The 14,028-nt window shown below is 35.7% G+C and overlaps 1 protein-coding gene across 2 annotated transcripts in view; it reads right to left on the bottom strand.

The window, feature by feature from the left end:
- The window catches only part of LOC129229632 (general transcription factor 3C polypeptide 3-like), a 104,045-nt gene that overhangs the window by 45,880 nt on the left and 44,137 nt on the right, over positions 1 to 14,028 (bottom strand). For both annotated transcript variants that reach the window (XR_008581110.1, XM_054863989.1), the window contains exon 20: positions 6,678 to 6,782. Coding sequence is in view for 1 of the 2 variants with exons in the window: in XM_054863989.1 (XP_054719964.1) it covers positions 6,678 to 6,782 (105 nt within the window). In the remaining variant the exon portion in view is untranslated. The remainder of the gene's footprint in view (positions 1 to 6,677; positions 6,783 to 14,028) is intronic.

Genomic DNA, 14,028 nt, shown 5'->3' with positions numbered 1-14,028 from the left:
TATGCAGAAGCAATAAAATATCTTGATACTTTATATCTTGATAACTTATACAGTAGAGAACCAATTATCCGGGAAGTTCGGGACCACCGCTGTCCCGGATATCTGAACTTCCCGGTTTTCTGGATCGCTAAAAAGTGCTATTGGCCGTTTGTTTATGAAACATAAATTACTATAATAAATAGTAATACATATTAAAATAAGAAGAAAACAGTTCAGAAATGCTTATTATTGAAAGTTATCCATAAGACCTGAAACCCTCGCATTCATTTTGAAAAGGAAAAAAAAAAACATCCCACTTTTCAATGTTTTAAATTGGAAGAAATTGAAGGGAAGGGCAAGAAACAAGTTTTTGAACATAAATGTGCGATTTTTCTACTATAATGTATGAAAGAACTTGTTTTCAGGAACGCGTTTTTTTTAAAAAATTTTTGTAAAGGTTTAGTGTTTGCGATTACGGTAGTTATTGATAACTATTGCTTTTGTATTAAGTTCATAACAATAGAAATTTGATTTATGAGTCTTGCGTTTATCGATTTCTAGATTCCACCATCAACTATCCAAAAAATTCCAAAAACTGGTTTTCGGTGTTTCCCGCGCTTTTCCGACGTCACTTACGCTCCAAACGGCTTTAATTGGAGACTATTCAATAAAATATTGCATTAAAATGTGAAAATATTCATTTCTTTAGTATTCAGTTGGAATAAAACACGATAATTTCAGACTTACGAGGTACTTTTTAATTCAAGAAAATATTTCAGAAATTTGGCCCCGCGTTAAGGATAACCCTTTGAAGTTCGTTTTTGTGAACATTTTCTTGAGTTATAGATGAGTAATATGGTATTTATTAAGAAGCCGCTCATATTCTTTTAGGTATTTCAAAAAAAAGCTTAATTTTTTCAAAAATTGCCGAAAATGCGTATATTTTAAAAATGGTGGGAAAATCGGCAAAAGGTTGCCGGTTTTCTGATTTCCCGGTTTTTTGGTTCCCGGATAAAAGGTTCTGCACTGTATTACAAAAAAAAAATGACATAGTATAACCATAACTAAACAACTAAACATGTTAATATAAGATGCCGTCAAACTTTGCCCTTTGGAAAAAGCCATTAATATCAAAATTATCTATGGTATAACTTTAAAAAGCGTTGTAAATATAGAACAAACTTAGAGTGGTTTTGGGATTTGCAAAAGAGTTTAAATTTTTACAGGGATTTTTTTTTTCTGGATTTAATATTTGCATCTAGCTGTAGTACAATATAGAATGAGTCCAAAATCAAAATTTTACCTACAGATCTGGTGCCCCCCAAATGTTGGTGCCCTGGGCCTGTGCCCATGCCTTAATCTAGCATTGCAATTTAGTACAAAATATTGAAATGTCAATAGATATTAATACAAATATTTTTGAAATACAAATACAAAAGTGACGACCAGCAACAGGCTCTGGGTCCAGCTAGACTGGTCCTAGTCAATTTACAATCCCCAGGGAAGATCAATGGCCCTCTTAAAACTATCTACTCCCTTGCTCATTACCACCTCTTCCGGTAAGCTGTTCCAGGGTTCCACTACCCTGCTAAAATAATAATTTTTCCTAATATCCATGTTAGCCTGAGATTTAAATAGCTTAAAACAATGATCCCTTGTCCTGTTTTCAGTGCTAAACTTCAGCCCTGTAACATCTTTCATTTTAATAAATTTAAACAACTGAATCATGTCCCCTCGGTCTCTTCTTTGCTCAAGACTGTACGTTTTTAGCCTTCTAAGCTTTGAATCATAATCTAAGTGGGAAAGTCCATTTATTAGCCTTGTAGCCCGCCTTTGAACCCTTTCCAATACATTAATATCTTTCTTAAGATAAGGAGACCAAAACTGAACAGCATACTCCAAATGGGGTCGTACCAAACTTCTATATAAGGGCAGAAGAACTTCTTTAGATTTGTTTGAAATAGATCTATTGATAAACCCAAGCGTCTTATTGGCTTTGTTACTAGCAATGCTGCACAAATGGCTAAACTTTAAATCCTGACTTATTAAGACTCCCAGATAATAACTCCCTCAATAACTTTACTTAGCAAATTAGCTGACATAGGAATAGGAGGGAAAACTTTCATTTGGGTAAAAAACTGGCTGACCGGAAGGAAACAAAGGGTAGTTGTAAGGGGAAATTATTCTAATTGGAGTGAGGTTTTAAGCGGGGTTCCTCAAGAATTAGTGTTAGGGCCTGTTTTGTTCATTGTTTTTATGAACGATATTCACAAAAATATTTCTGGGAACATGAATTGTTTTGCTGATGATGTCAAAGTGATGGGGACTGTAGAAAATGAAGAACAAGCAAAACAGCTGCAAGAGGATCTAGATCATATTACGGAGTGGGCTGATAAATGGGGTATGGCTGTTAATGTTGGGAAATGTCAAGTGCTACATTTAGGGCATGGAAATAAGAGTACAAGTTAGTATTTGCAAGGTTCAGTCATTAGTCAGGCAGACAAAGTTACTGATCTGGGGGTCTTAATATGTCAGGATTTAAAGTTTAGCGAACAGTGCAGCATTGCTAGTAACAAGGCCAATAAGATGCTTGGGTTTATCAATAGATCTATTTCAAACAAATCTAAAGAAGTTCTTTTGCCCTTGTATAGAAGTTTGGTAAGACCTCATTTGGAGTATGCTGTTCAGTTTTGGTCTCCTTATCTTAAGAAAGACATTAATGTATTGGAAAGGGTTCAAAGGCGAGCTACAAGGCTGATAAATGGACTTTCTCACTTAGACTATGATTCCAGGCTTAGAAGGCTAAAAATGTAGTCTTGAACAAAGAAGAGACCGACGGGACATGATTCAGTTGTTTAAATTTATTAAAATGAAAGATGTTACGGGGCTGAAGTTTAGCACTGAAAACAGGACAAGGGGTCATTGTTTTAAGCTATTTAAATCTCAGGCTAACATGGATGTTAAGAAAAACTATTATTTTAGCAGGGTAGTGGAACCTTGGAACAGTTTACCGGAAGAGATGGTAATGAGCAAGGGAGTAGATAGTTTTAAGAGGGCCATTGATCTTCACTGGGGATTGTAAATTGACTAGGACCAGTCTAGCTGGGCCCAGAGCCTGTTGTTGGTCGTCACTTTTGTATTTGTATAACTTTGTCTGCCTGACTAATGACTGAACCTTGCAAATAATAACTTGCACACTTATTTCCATGCCCTAAATGTAGCACTTAACATTTCCCAACATTAACAGCCATACCCCATTCATCAGCCCACTCCGTAATAAGATCTAGATCCTATTGCAGCCGATTTGCTTGTTCTTCATTTTCTACAGTCCCCATAACTTTGACATCATCAGCAAAACAATTCATGTTCCGAGAAATATTTTTGTGACTATTGTTCATAAAGACAATGAACAAAATAGGCCCTAACACTGATCCTTGAGGAACCCCGCTTAAGACCTCACTCCAATTCGAATAATTTCCCCTTACAACTACCCTTTGTTTCCTTCCGGTCAGCCAGTTTTTTACACAAATGAAAGTTTTCCCTCCTATCCCAATATCAGCTAATTTGCTAAGTAGAGCAACATGCGGTACCTTATCGAAAGCTTTTTGAAAATCAATGTAACAACATCTACAGGCATCTTATTGTCCAAAGCCATGGTAACTTTGTCATAGAAATGTAATAAATTAGTTGCGCAATTTTTATCTTTTCTGAAACCGTACTGAAGACTAGTCAATAGATTATTAGTCTCTAGAAAATTTACTATCTTAATTTTTATCCATGTTTCAAAAATTTTGTAAACCACTGAAGTTAGACTCACAGGTCTATAATTTCCCGCACTCCCTTTAGACCTTTTCTTGAAGAGCGGTGTAATGTTAGCCAGCTTCCAGTCCTCTGGCACTGTCCCCGAGTTATAAGAAGCATTGAAAATATTTACGATTACATCTGCTAATTCCTGCGCACATTCAACTAAAATTTTTGGATAAATATTATCTGGTCCCGGAGCCTTAGTCTCTTTAATTTTTTTCAAATGAAGTAAAACGTCATCCCTGGAAAATACAAAGTCCTCAAGCTGTACTATAGCTTGTGTCTTGTTGTTGTCAACTGTTGAGATACAGTTATCGTTAAAAACACTCGAAAAAAAGTTATTAAGAACATTAGCAATATCACTATCATCCTGAATTAAAATTCTGTGCTCACCAACCAGTGGCCCAATATGACTATTTGGAACTTTCCCCGAATTAGCGTATGCAAAAAACCTCTTGGGATTCCTCTTTATGTTATCTGCCAGTCTTTGTTCCAACTCTCTTTTTTGAATCCGTACCAAATACTTAAATTTACGCCTTGCCTTACAATATTCGAGCCTATCTGCACTGTGACCAATTTCTCTAAACCTATGAAAAGCGGCTTGCTTGTAATTTAGAGCGTCTTTAGTTTCCCTGGAGAACCACATTGGCCAAATTTTAGTGTTGACACCCTTTCTCCTAAAGGAAACATGATCCCCAACCGTTTCCGCCAGATTTTCCTTAAACTCTGCCCACTGAAGATTCACATTGCTATGGTCCAATCCAAAAGAAAAAACTGCTTTTAAACTCTGCCTAAGTGCTACAAAGTCAGTATTTCTGAAATTGGGCACAAACCTAAAATTCTCTATTTTGTGCATATCAAACTTAATCCCAAACCTAATACTTTTGTGGTCACTATCTCCAATTTGTTCCCCTACACACAACCCCTGAACATAACCTTCCATGTTGCAGAAAACTAATAACTTTTAATTTTTTATTTGAAGAAGACAAAAGTTACAAATTTGATGTTCAAATATTAGAGTGAATTAGAGCAATAGGGTAAAATATTTTTCAGACAAGATAACACAAAAAATAAAACTGGTTAAAAAGAATGAAAAACATCAAAAGCAAAATAGTGCTGTTGCAAAAACATTAACCCTGATGTATCAATTGTTTAATTTTGATGTTTACACAATGTCAATTTCAAAGCAACATTCTTAATATGAATAAATTTGTAATTCTCAATGAAAAATTGTTTAAAAAGTATTAGAGAAATCTGACCATCAAATGCTATGTTATTGGGTTGTTCGGAAAGTCATTTCGTTTTTTTTGGGGAACATGAAAGACAGTTTTCGTATAATGAATAAATATTTTATTAAATTATATATTGGCCATTCTGGTCCAACACCTTTTGCCATCTTTCTGGCAGTAACATAATTCCCCTCTCATAAATGTTTTGGTCCTTGCTGGCAAAAAACTGGTTCAGGTGGTTTTTGACATCTTCATTTGAGGTAAAGGTTTTGCCATCCAAAAAATTTTGCAGGGACCGGAACAAATAGTAGTCGGAAGGCGCCAGATCTGGAGAATATGGTGGATGTTGCAGTACGTCCCATTCAAGCTGTAAAAGTTTTTGGCGAGTGACCAAACTTGTGTCAGGTCTCCCATTATCCTGGTGGAACACTACACCCTTCCTGTTGATTAATTCGGGCCTCTTCTCTTTAAGTGAATCATTCAATTTGTCCAGCTGATGACAATAGACTTCTGAATTAATCGTTGTATTGTCCGGCAAAAGCTCAAAAAAAAAACGATTCCTTTGACATCCCACCAAACGAAGAGCATCATCTTTTTTTGGTGAATGTTGGCTTTTGACACGCTTTGAGCCGGTTCATCTTTTCTGCTCCATGACCTCTTGCATTTAACATTGTTGTATACAACCCATTTTTCGTCCCCAGTAATAATCCGCTTCAAAAATGGATCATTTTCTTGACGTTTGAGGAGCGAATCACACGCGTCAACGCGACGACACAAATTTCGCTCCGTAAGGACATGGGGCACCCACACATCGAGCTTCGAGGTTAAGCCCATGCCTTTCAAATGGCCATAAACAGTCGAATTCGACAAATTTAATCTCTCACCGATCTCTCGTGTGGTTATTCGCCGATTTGCATCAACTAATGCCTTTATCGCATCTTCGTCAGCTTCGACCGGCCTTCCAGACCGTGGTGCATCTTCGACATCAAAATTGCCGGATCGAAATTTTGCAAACCAGTTCTGGCACTGGCGTACTGTTAACACGCCTTCTCCATACACATCCGTCAATTTTTTTCTCGCTTGGACAGCGTTTTTACCCTTTCTGAAGTAAAAAAGTAAAATATGACGAAAATGCTGCTTATTGCTCTCCATTTTTAAAAGGACACCAACCAAAAACTACTGCGTAGAATTAATAGAACTTTTTCACACACAAGCCTTGCAATATCAGCTCTCAAGACATATAATGGTTATGCGGCTTAAGTGTGAAGTTGGTTTCGAAAAAACGTAATTAAGTCCTCTGACGGGAAAAAACGAAATTACTTTCCGAACAACCCAATATGAGTATTAAACATGGTATTTCTTTTTCTTATAAAACCCCATTTATTTTTCTTTCCACATCAAATGAAATGAAACACATCAAGTTAACTAATTGAGCTGTTTTTTTTTTTTTCATAAAAGATATATCGAGTGCAGAATTTTGGTTTCCCACTGCAGGAAAAAAATCTCATTACAAAGTTTTAATACTAGAAATGTTAGATGATTAAACTAAAAATGGGACCATATAAAATATGATGACATTCAATAATAGAAATTTAATTAACTAAATATTATAAACTTTTGTTCAAAATTAATCATGCTTTGTTTAAACTACTGAAATTTCTATACCTTTACATAATCTGGATTTTTCATAAACATAGAAGATGTCAAAATGGAAAGTGAAATTGTTTGCAGCTCCTCAAAACGCTTCATCTCTAATAGTTTCTGACACACCTAAAGAAAAAATTATGCACAAGAAATTAATCAATCTTCATAGAATGAATGATATGCAGTGGCATAGCTAGGGTGGGGCAGAGGGGGTAGTCTGCCCCAGGCGGCATACTTTTGTGTGTGGGGGGGGGGGGACTCAGCACTTTTGAAGAGAAAAAAAAATCAAAACAAGGAAATCCTGCTTTAAATGTATTATTTGAGCCAAAAACAAAAAAACTCTTTGAAATGTAAGGTTTTAGTATAATTATACAACAGCGCTTTTCAGTGTTCAAAGGTGAAACATTTCCGTAGTGAGCCTCCCTGAACCTTCCTCATTTTCCCTTAACGTCCTCTAAGATGGACTTAAATTGAATTTTTGAAACTTAAATTTTGGAAAATATTCTAGAAAACCCCCGATTTTCTAACGTCAACAAAGGCTAAAACTGACTTCAGTTTTTATGAAGATTTGGAACAGAATCCTCCCTCCCCCAAAAATGTCACTTTTAACTGCGATTTCTGATGTAAATTTAGAATATTTCTTCAGGATAGGCAACAGACACCCCTCTTTCCCTCCCCCCCTTTTTGTAGGAAGAATACGGATTAAAATATTTTCCTTTCTCTGATAAATAAAGTTTTCAATTTTAAGTTCAATAATTTTTAATGGTTTAATGTATTAGATATGTCTTAATGAAAGGGCGGCAAACAGAGGCAAAGCCCCAAGCGGCAGAAACTAGCTACGCCACTGATGATATGCACAAGTTAAAGTACCTCAGTTGCGTGTTTTAGTCAGAGATGGCACAGTCACTCAGGAGTGCCCTGAACTAAAATGGGGTGGGGGGTCTCAAGTTGCCCAATGAAACTCCAATTTTATCGAATGATAAAATTCGAGCATGCACACATATCATACATACATAACATCTAATGAGAAGGAACATTAGCAGCAAAATTTGCAGTTTAAGGATTTTTTAGGAGGTCACAGTGATCTCCCGATAGAGAACCACTTCATTCATTAAGGTATAAATGTTTTTTACGCACGCATGTAGTAAAATCTTTTTACAACAAATTTCGAAAGACTTCATCATAGGTTCATCAATTAAAGCAAAAACTTATAATAGAAGCTTCCAAAAGGAAACTTGTGATTCACTTGATTGAAAGTTTTGCTATTATTTTACAAACTAAGTTTTGATAAAACAATAAGTTTTTCAAAATGAAAGATTTTTTTTTTTTTTGTATTCTTTACCTACATAGTTATAGGTACATTCAGGCACAGTCTTATGTACTGTTGTACATAAATATGAGGCTATTCACAAAAGTTCCTTAAATTTATTTTTGAGCATAATTCCTGATTTTGATTCAACAAAACAAAAAAGTAACAAGCAAAATATACTTTATTTTTCTGTTAGAAAAAATCTAAGTCCTTTAATTATTTCCTTGTAAAATTTTAATTTGTAAAATCTATCATATTATTCGACGTTATGTAAAAAATTACCTCACTTTTTTTTTTTTAAATGGTTCACAACATTTTTACATGCATAGCACATAGCACTTTGTCCATTTGACCTCAAAAGAAAAAATGCTTTTAAAAATTTTTTTAATATATTAGATCTTTAGTTTATAAGTATGTTTTATGTTTAAAAAAAATCATTCTCAAATAAACACTTCTATGTCTGAAAACTCAGGCATAAAGAATTAATCAATACAAGGGTCAGAGTGGTGATTTGAAAAATTTTAGGACACAATTTTGTTAAACTTTTAGGACATTTTTAGGACAACAAATCAATTCCGCTTTTTACGAACAATTATGTGTCATCAACTTCATCTTTTAGAGTTTAAGTGATATGTGTACTTGATTGAAATGTTATAAGTTCTGGACAATGGAGATCTTTCCAAAAAATTTTGAAGTGTTTAAATAACGGAATATCGGGTCTAGAACTGATAAAGGCAAAAATTTCTTCAAAGACACACTCTGCAATGCAATTTCAAGTGCATGATGATGGCAATCCAAATGTAATATATCATAGTTCAGTTTTTGCTCTAAAAAATTGCATGCACAATTTATACGGCCGGTATTGCAAGTTGTTGTATCAAACACTATTGCTTGAACAGTTAGCAATGAAGAGCAATCATCTAAGATATCATATACAACTGAAGAAATATCTCAAGAATTCCGAGCAGCTGTTCAACATTGGGACCTGAAGCTATCACCGTGATCCTATTGGCAATTTTTCCCAGTTACATCTGGATCTAGCTTTGTATCCCAGTGAATAACTAAAAAATCTAAATTTAAATTCATGAATGTTGATTTTACCTCTCGAAGATTTGTTCTTGCTCTCTTAAGGGATGTACAATTGATCACAAGGTCATTTGGATTTAAATTTACTGCATAGGCTGTTAATAAATGAACAGCATCTTTGTCCCTAATATGGCATTTATCTAACAGTGATGAAAGGCGAGCAGATATCAATAGGCGTCAAGCTTTTTTGCGTTGTGGTAAACCAGATATAGAAAAAAAGGTTTAATAAGTTAGGATTGATATCCATTTCAGTTTCTAAATCTTGTGAATTGCAAGAAGAATTTGATGATAATAAAAGACTATGTACTGAAATAGAAGAAAATTAATTTAAAGTATAGATTTTTACATTATTCTGATCTGAGATTATAAAAAATTTATAATTTAGATATGGAAATTACAGTATATTTTTATGTTAGAGTAATCGAGGATATTTCAAAATGTATATTTTAAGAATTAAAAACTGCATAAACATTTAGGTATATTTATAACTAAAGAACAGCGAATTAAAATTTAATTGCCATTACTTATATTTATAGCAATGAAACCTAGCGACCCCATTTGGCACTCTTAATATATACACAGGAAATTTTCTAAATCCATAACCCCAAAGCCTGGAGGAGGCAATTTTTAGTAGTCAAAGATCATTCATCAATGGCCTTTAGAATCCCTTGTATCCAGCTTGGTTGAAAGAAATGTTCCCCTACCGCTTGAAACAAGCGTAGAATAACGGTATGCCTGACACAAGATCATTGGTGTACATGTACCCTCTGCAACATGTAAAATTTTACAGAATGAAAGTGAGAGAATGGTTGATCTGGAAAGAGCAGCATGTATTGAAGTTCAAAATTACTTTAAATATGACATGTAAGAATATTTTTACATAAAGATGAGAAAATCCGCAATTTTTTCTTTGAAACTGAAAAAAAGGGGGCCTTAGGAGCACAGGTTAATATTTATGGATTGACTTAAAATTTTGCAACAATCATTTATTTTATAATGCAACAAATTGAGGGGGCGTCACGTAAAATATCTACAACTTCAAAAATAAGGACCACCCTAATATATATATATATATATATATATATTGTTACAAATCCTGTAAATAGTAGTTATTGTAGTAACGTAACCTGTAAATAGTTTCCCGTAATGAATATACAACCCCTTTTCATTCCGCTAAAGTATACAATCCCCTATTTCCTTTTCTTTTCATTGATAAAATTTGATAACGGTCTACGCATTTCTGGAAGCAGAAAGAATGTTGTGGAAATTTCTTTGATGTTTATAAAGGCGTCCTGCGTGATAAAAAAAGAGAGTTTCGATTGAGAATTTGTACTGAGAGTGTGTATTAGCTCTGTTTATAGCAAGACATTTCGCTGTGTTGTTTTCGTATTTGGAAGTAAATACGAGTGTAACCGTTGAGTTTACGATGTTGAGTGATATTTGCTTAATTGCTGGTGATTATTTTAGAAGTTGTTAACGATTTCTCCTGTACATAGTGTAAATAAAGCTCCTGTGTTTTTATCAAGAACTGTGTCTTCATTTCAAGAAAGTGGAAGTTGCACCGAATCCGTTACAATTTGGCGCCCAACGTGGGGCAGGACGTTTCCATCTTCAGCCCTGCAACAAAAAGATACTGGGCTTTATGGAACTCACTCCATTTACGGAACGGCTTACTGTACAGAAAGTGGGAATCTGATGACGCAAAACGTCTAGGTGGCAGTTACTACTTCCCCGATCAAGGATTTCAGATGTTCTGAAAGAAATACATAGTAGTGCGACTGGAGGACATTTTGGTGTGTTGAAAACCCTCAATAAAGTTCGGGAGCGCTTCTTCTGGAGCAAGGCGAAGGATGACGTGGAGAAGTGGTGCCATTCTTGTGACGCCTGTGCTGCTCGTAAAGGACCGAAGAAGAGAAGCAGAGGGAAGCTACATCTGTACAACGTTGGAGCTCCTTTCGAACGAATTGGGATCGACATCCTGGGTCCTCTACCAAGAACTGCTGATGGGAACAAATACATTCTTGTTTCCATCGACTACTTCACCAAATGGCCGGAAGCATATCCCATTCCAGATCAAGAGGCTACCACCGTAGCAGAGACTCTAGTCCAACATTGGATCTCGAGATACGGAACACCTTTGCAGATTCATTCCGATCAAGGGAGGAATTTCATCTCTGCTGTGTTTAAGGGCCTATGTCAAATTCTCGGAATTGAGAAAACTAGGACAACACCACTACACCCACAATCGGACCGCATGGTGGAGAGATTTAACCGCACAATCCTGAATAATCTCTCGCTTATGGTATCCAGAAATCAACAGGATTGGGACAAGAAGCTACCTTTGTTCCTGCTGGCCTACCGCAGTGCTGTCCACGAGACTACCGGATATGCCCCATCTCAGATGCTCTTCGGACGAGAGCTTCGGCTACCTTGTGATCTCGTCTTCGGTCGTCCTCCGGATGCGCCTGCATCGCCTGAGGAGTACATCCAGGATCTCCAGGCCCGGTTGGAAGACGTTCATAACTTCGCACGAGAGCGAATCAACATCGCGGCGGAGAAGATGAAGACCCGATACGACACAAGGTCTACTGGACATGAATTCAACGAAGGCGACAAGGTTTGGTTATGGAATCCCATCCGACGGAAAGGTCTTTCACCTAAATTGCAGTCGCATTGGGATGGACCCTACAAAGTCCTTAACCGACTGAATGACGTCGTAGTGAGGATCCAAAAATCACCTAATGCAAAACCTAGGGTTGTACATTATGATCGGTTAGCCCCATACTATGGCCATAGTTCATGAGTATTACGTAAACAACCATGGTTGATAACATAAAAGTTGTAGATAATTTTTTTGCTTTTAATGTTTAGTAATATTTCTTGTTATTATTGTGTTTCCTATGCACTATTGGTTATTATTTAATGTGTGTAATTGTGAACTTGTGATAGAAGTTTGGCACCCTTTCTGGGGATTGTACTGCCCGGGACATGCAGTCCTTAGGAAGGGGGCGACCCCCCATTTCCTTTTCTTTTCATTGATAAAATTTGATAATGGTCTACGCATTTCTGGAAGCAGAAAGAATGTTGTGGAAACTTCTTCGATGTTTATAAAGGCGTCCTGTGTGATAAAAAAAGAGAGTTTTGATTGAGAATTTGTACTGAGAGTGTGTATTAGCTCTGTTTATAGCGAGGCATTTCGCTGTGTTGTTTTCGTATTTGGAAGTATATACGAGTGTAACCGTTGAGTTTACGGTGTTGAGTGATATTTGCTTAATTGCTGGTGATTATTTTAGAAGTTGTTAACGATTTCTCCTGTACATAGTGTAAATAAAGCTCCTGTGTTTTTATCAAGAACTGTGTCTTCATTTCAAGAAAGTGGAAGTCGCACCGAATCCGTTACAATATGTTACTGCATATAACTTTATTTTGAGGATGTTATTATTAAATCTTATTACATCAAAGAAGCAAAGAAATAATTCACATTAATTTGAGGAAATCTATGATCTAAGCGAGATTGGTTTATAAGACCAGCTACGTTGGTGGGAGGGCTGCCATTGTTTGTGATTGATAAATTTCTGAACGTTAGGTTGTAATTTTAATGCAGTTCATCAGATTACTTTCAATACCTTCTTCAATGATTCGACTTTGTAAGTGGTGCTAATGCTGAAAATTCAGATTCACTCATATGTAGATGAAAACTACACCAACAACCAAGAAAAGGCGATAATGTCGAAAATATTCACATGTGACCACAAAGTTGAGCAAATTAAAGTTAGTTTTACTTTTTAATTTTATTTTTTCTAAACATGCACGCCTCCCCGGACACTCTTCTTCGCCCACTAGGGAGGTGTGCACCTCCTCCGCCTCAGTTTGAGAACCCCTCCTTAGAGCAAGTAGAAAAACCCTTTTAAAACTTGCAGCCCAGTTTGTTTTCACGTGCAGTGGTGGATTTAAAATATCGCAAATGTTGCAATTGCGAGAGAGGTCCCATGGCCACAGGGAATTATTTCATTGTTCAAAATTTTTGTAATAATCTTAATATATAAAATCTTCTGTGCAGACGTTTGTCACAATAAGGCTTTTAAATGGCTGGACCGATTTTGATCAAATTTTTTGTGAGTAATTAAGTTGTGGCAATAATGGTTTCGAAGCGCGATGGATCGAATCAGAAGTGTTTTTGTTAATTAATCATTAATTTTAACATTTGATAATTATGTCTCCCAAATGATTAATATATATTTATTTTAACCTATTGTTGAGCGAGAACTGAAATAAATATTTAACCCGTTGCCAAAGGACAATAAGAAAGCCAGCTCTGCTTTTTGTAATGAAATTTCCTACTGTGATATGTCAATAGGAATAGACAAAATGTAGAGAGAGTGAGAGTGAAGCCTTCATTTCTTAAAAGCAAAGATTTTAGTTCCCGTGATATATTTTAAAGTAAAGTACTGGAAGGTTCATGCAAAACGCTGTCGTTGTAGTTGAACCATATGACCGGATCGGTGCTTTAGGTTTTCCTAACCAAATGATCAGAAAGTACCGAACCTAGCAACATTTGTTTCTCGGCTGAAATCTATCTGAGCTATGGCACCAATGTCAAGAATACTTTAAGGATTATTCAACTAATCAGTACATTATTAAAAGAAAAGATGATGGAATTTAAAGACGAAACAAATTTTATTTTCGTCCAGATAAATTACAACAGGGTAGTTCTGTACACAAAAGATCACTGCAGTAGAAGATCTTTACCTTTGGTGGAAAGAAGAAATTAGGCAATATATGAAGTTTAAAAAGTTTTTGTTCAAAAGATCGGATCGCTAATCGGCTGGGTTACAGTAACGTGGTGGCTTGGCGACTTTGGCTATAAACAATAGAGTTGCGTGATCATTTGTTTACATTTTAAAGCTACTGTTAATGTAATTTATTGTATTTTTTATTTATTTGGCGAAATATTTCAAATTGCAAAGAATTGTTTTT

The sequence above is a fragment of the Uloborus diversus genome, chromosome 1 (genome assembly GCF_026930045.1).
Source record: "Uloborus diversus isolate 005 chromosome 1, Udiv.v.3.1, whole genome shotgun sequence".
Lineage (NCBI taxonomy): Eukaryota > Metazoa > Arthropoda > Arachnida > Araneae > Uloboridae > Uloborus > Uloborus diversus.
The sequence above is the reverse complement of the archived record's forward strand: the minus strand, read 5'-3'. Positions and strand labels throughout refer to the sequence as shown.